Here is a 4820-nt window from a genome sequence, read left to right as displayed (position 1 = left end):
TGTTCAAGTTGCATTTTTATACTACGTATTATTTTATTATTTTTTATTTTTTATTTTTCCCAGCTGGAAGCTATCAGGATGAAAAATAAATATATAACCGTAAACAGTTGGTAATGAGGTGGAAAACAAGAGAAAACTAATAAAGTTCAAAAGACTTTCTGATTGGGATCCAAATTAATTAAGTGAGCTTGAAGTTGAAAATGACCGCTACTTGGAATTTAGTGCTAACAACTTTTTAATTACTCTGTGTGGGATTGATTAAACACTTTGGTTTAAACAATAGAAACTGCAGGTTCTTTCTTCGTTCTTACATGTAGCATGAAAGAAATCTGATTGTGGGGTTATTTCTTGACCCCAACAACTGCTGGATTACTTTACAATGATCAGAAATGGTCGTTCCTTGAATGCGGTTTTACTGTGACTAATAACATTTGATTAACCAGGACGGTTGTCAGTCATAGAACCTCCACAAGAGGGCACTGTCCCATGCCTGTCTCCTTGCCGGTAGGAAATGCAGACTTATGAGGTTCATGGCAGCCTGGCAAAAAAAATGTTAAGTCAAAAACGACAACTTTTAAAGACCTTAAGAATTACAAATGATTCATTGAGCTTGATAAACTAAAAACTAAACTAAAAAAATATCAGCATCGGTACAACCGGTTCTAAATATACTTGGTATCAAATCGATAACAACACTTGCAGTATCGTCCACCTCTACTTGACCGGGGCTATGATTGATCAGGCTGCCTGCGAGTGGCTGCCTGCCGCCAGCCAATGGCTGAGCACCGGATGCGAGATATCCGCTGGAACAACAGGGGCCCTGTCCCCCACCACCACACACACACACACCCCCCCTCCATCTTGACGCCATTTACAGCTCCAATCCAAAACCTCCTCTCCGAAAAGGACAGTGGGGGGAAAGTAATTCACGCAAAGAAAATTCATTCTCACAACTTTGAGGATACAACAAACAAAAGTTTTTGGAGGCAGCGTTGCGGGAAACGCCACCTTTGTTGCTTTTTTTGTCAAAAAGAAGGGGAGAAAAACTACGCTTTTGTACTGCTGTGTATGGAAGTTGTCGCCTCAGCGAATGCTTTGTGCGCATGCGCAAAACGAGCTAAACATTACTGGTTTTGACGGATGTTAACTATTTTGAAGAGGGAATTAACACAAATTGGATTTACTTCCACTAAGCGGAGATTAAAGTGTTGAAAGCACGGTAAGTTGCATCTTTAGTTTCTTTATTTTAAAAAATCATAGCTGGAGAGTGTAATAAACATGATTTGCTAACACCCTTAAACTGCTTCTTTTCAACCACGACACTTACCTTTTAGAATTTTTGACCTCACGAGGTGTCGACTGATGTTCTTCTTTTAGAATGCACAGTTGTAAAGGCCACAGGTGTGTTTCGTTAGTGCCAGACGTAAATGCGTGGCGATGCGTTCATGCACACCACATTTGCTCAGTAAACAATAGCTGCAATGATACACACATAACTGCACCTTAAATGAACGGTTTGCTGCTCGAACTTGTTAACACTATGAGTTGTGTGCCATCAACTCATCACTCATGTCAGCTTCCACAGGGACCAACACACAGGAGTGTGGCTGTATGAAAGGCCCCATCCCCCCAACCACCCATGTGGGCCCTCTTTGCAGCCCCATTCCCACAAATCAATTCATTTTGGCTTGTTACAGTATAGAATTATTTTATTTTCCCGGTCAAAAGTCCTGAAATGTACCAAAGTAAATCCTCATGGAACTATGTTTTGGTACCCTGACACATGGGTACCAACTGTAGTCCACAAACAGGCAAATGTCAAAAAGAAAACGCATAAAGTGCTGGAGATGCTCCATTCATTTTTAATCACACAACAAGCAAAAACCCTTTTTGTATTGTCATTTGGAGAGTGAAAGGGGCCTCAACTGCCTTCCACTAACCCTCCTCCCTGCAGAGATGCCATTTGAAAGCCAATTAGCACCAGAGGAAGAAGTGAAGCCACTGCTGTTGACTGCAAAAACATTGATAAAAACAAGGTTGTAATTTTAAATATAGTGTGACAATGCCTTATGCAAACACATCGACTCTCTGATAGTAAATAAATTACATGATGTCTTAGAGCTGTTATTTGTTCAACGTGTGCACTCATGAGCCGTCAGCCTTCCTCTCGTAGTACACAAAACACACACACACGTGCTTGACCGCACAGCTGTCTGTTAACATTTGCATGGCTTTGTGGATAATTAGCTCTCTGTCTCTTTCAGGATTTCAGATGTGTCCCATGCCAGGTAGAGTGGCCGCGCAGTCCCTCAATGGATCCCAGAAGTCCAAGCGCCAACGACGGGGTAGGACAACACCCCAGGCGGTCATCACAGGACGATGGGAGCCGACAGCCACGGCCTTTGCAAGCCCACGATGGCACGCCAGAAACTTGTTTTTCTCCAGAAGTGCTGGCATTGGAACAGTTAAGGATAACTGGGAACCACAATGAGTACACAGAAGGACCCACGATTGCCCACAGGTCTCTGCTGTCACAGCACAGGCACAAGAAGCGTGACCCAGTTACAATGCCTGTATCCAGCACTGAGCAGGAGACTCGGGAAGAGAGGCCCAGTGATGTTCCAAACCTGCATGCAAACTCAAGTGTGATGCGGTCCTCCAGCGTAGAGGACTCGCACGGTAGCACCAGGACCAGCATGGAGAGCACTTGTTCAGATCAGAGGCTCCTGGCCATCCCGGCATGCGGTGATCAGATAATCAGTAATCAGCCCAAACGAGCATCTCTAATGTCAAACAAAAAAGCTGTGCATGAGGAACCAAGGTTGTTGGTGGCCATGCCCGGCACCGGGGGCCATAAGAGGGGCGGTGTGCACTCTAAGTGTGAGCACTGTGGTCTGTGCCGCTGCTTGGAGTGCAGGCACCCACGGGCTTTGCCCTCCTGCTGGATGTGCGGCAGGCGTTTCTTGTGCTCTGCGCAGCATGCGGTGGAGTATTGCACATGCGTGTGCTGTGTCAAGGGGCTGTTCTACCACTGCTCCAGCGATGATGAGGACACATGCACAGACAAGCCCTTCTCGTGCACGCAGTCACACTGCTGCTTCCGTTGGACCACCGTTTCACTGATTGGCATGATCCTCCCGTGTCTCTTGTGCTACCTTCCAGCCAGAGGATGTGTCACCATGTGTCAGAACTGCTATGACCAAGCTACACGACCTGGCTGTCGGTGCAAGAACACGATCCACTGTGAGGCTGCTTGCAAGCCAACGTAAATGGTGTGTTTGTGTGGGACAAAATTCAGTTTTTTGTCGCGCAATAACAGAACAACTACTGGCACTGTTCAAAGGTCATACTTGAAAGCAAAGCAAGCAACACCAAAACAAATGTTCCACTTATACAGACTATTGTGTTATGCAGATTAATTTTACACAAATGTCCATATATTAATCTTGCATAGGAAATAAAAATATTGGGGGTGGGTTGTAGGTGTTGTAGCTATACAGGACTACACGAAACATCTGTAAACGCAGGTCAAGAAAGAACTAGTTATATTTTGTGTTTTTGTTAACATTTTTATTGCATAAGTCATGAGTCATCGTGACAACAAAATGCAGGATGAAAGTCTAAAAGTTGGTGCTGATTTGAGTTAGGATTGCTTTGGTCTGCATTTTACTGGATGCCATTGGAGTTTAATATTGAATTGACTTAAATGATCAGAACCAACTTCTAATGACTTAAGTCTATGTACATTAGAAAAATGCATTATTTTTGTACATACAATAATTCCGACTGTGAATCATTTTCTGGCCCGTGCCCCCTAATGCGGCCCAGGGAACTGTATTTACTCAGTGATATGACATGGACCGTAACATAGATCTTGTTCACTCAGTTCACATTTACCCCAAGCTTGTACAACTGTGCAGTGACTTGTATAAAAACTTTATTTTCTGATTTCTACTTTTCTTAGTGCAAATTTAAAATGATATTTATTTGGAAGTTTATTATCTTATAATACAAAGTATTTATTTTTGTGTCAATGCTGGAGAAATAGCTGACTGTCACTGAAAAGACAAATATATTAACATTTGCAATTAAACACCCTTGAAGTCTGATAGAGGATGTCGTTTTTATTCTGCAATGTCAATTGGTGTTCCTCAACTCAACAACGTGCTGTTTTTCTGCGCTTCTCTTGCCTTTCAATCAAGGGGCTTGTTCTGGAATTCCTGGGTTTGCAATGTCCCCGCAGGCCAAACATAAGAACGTGACACTTGTTGACAGCGACACGGTATGCATTCAGTGTGTTGATTGACACTCTGGGGTCCAAACTGCACTCACGTGTTTGTTATTCATCTACAGCCTTTCTGATTGAATACGGGGAGGTTACTTTACGTAATTATCAACTTTCACCCATTTTACGTCTGTGTAGGGTGATGGAAATGGGCCGAATCCCATTAGAGAGAGAAAAGGGGGACTTGTTCTTGTGTTTGGTCTTTATCTCGCCAGCCACAGGCCTCCTCTCTGCTACCATTGTCTCCTCTGTGAATGAAGAGGGCCGGGGGTATGGGGGGTATGTTAGGAAGAGGGAGCGCAAAGGGTTAAAAGCATCACTTTGAATGACAAAGACCAAACTGTTCTGCCCCATTTTTAGCCCAGCATGCATTCATCCTTTTTCCTTTTGGTATCCCAATGCTCCACTCGGCTACCTGCTCCTATTTGGTATTCCCACAGTCGGGAAATAGACGGGTCAAATCTCCGTTGGAGCATCTCTGTGAACTGTGCATGTGTTTTTTTTTTCTACAGGCACTTGTACCTCCTCCCACGAA

General features: G+C 43.7%; 1 protein-coding gene across 1 annotated transcript; it reads left to right on the top strand.

The window, feature by feature from the left end:
- Nucleotides 1–785: 785 nt before the first annotated feature.
- On the top strand, nt 786–4820 carry spry2 (sprouty RTK signaling antagonist 2). Its single transcript, XM_058050903.2, has 2 exons — nt 786–1219; nt 2265–4820. Exon 2 carries the CDS (start codon nt 2313–2315, stop codon nt 3267–3269), a length of 957 nt encoding a protein of 318 aa, XP_057906886.2. The 5' UTR covers nt 786–1219; nt 2265–2312; the 3' UTR covers nt 3270–4820.

This window comes from Doryrhamphus excisus, linkage group LG15 (assembly GCF_037039965.1).
Source record: "Doryrhamphus excisus strain RoL-2023G ecotype Guam linkage group LG15, RoL_Dexc_Guam_v1.1, whole genome shotgun sequence".
Classification (NCBI taxonomy): domain Eukaryota; kingdom Metazoa; phylum Chordata; class Actinopteri; order Syngnathiformes; family Syngnathidae; genus Doryrhamphus; species Doryrhamphus excisus.
The sequence above is the reverse complement of the archived record's forward strand: the minus strand, read 5'-3'. Positions and strand labels throughout refer to the sequence as shown.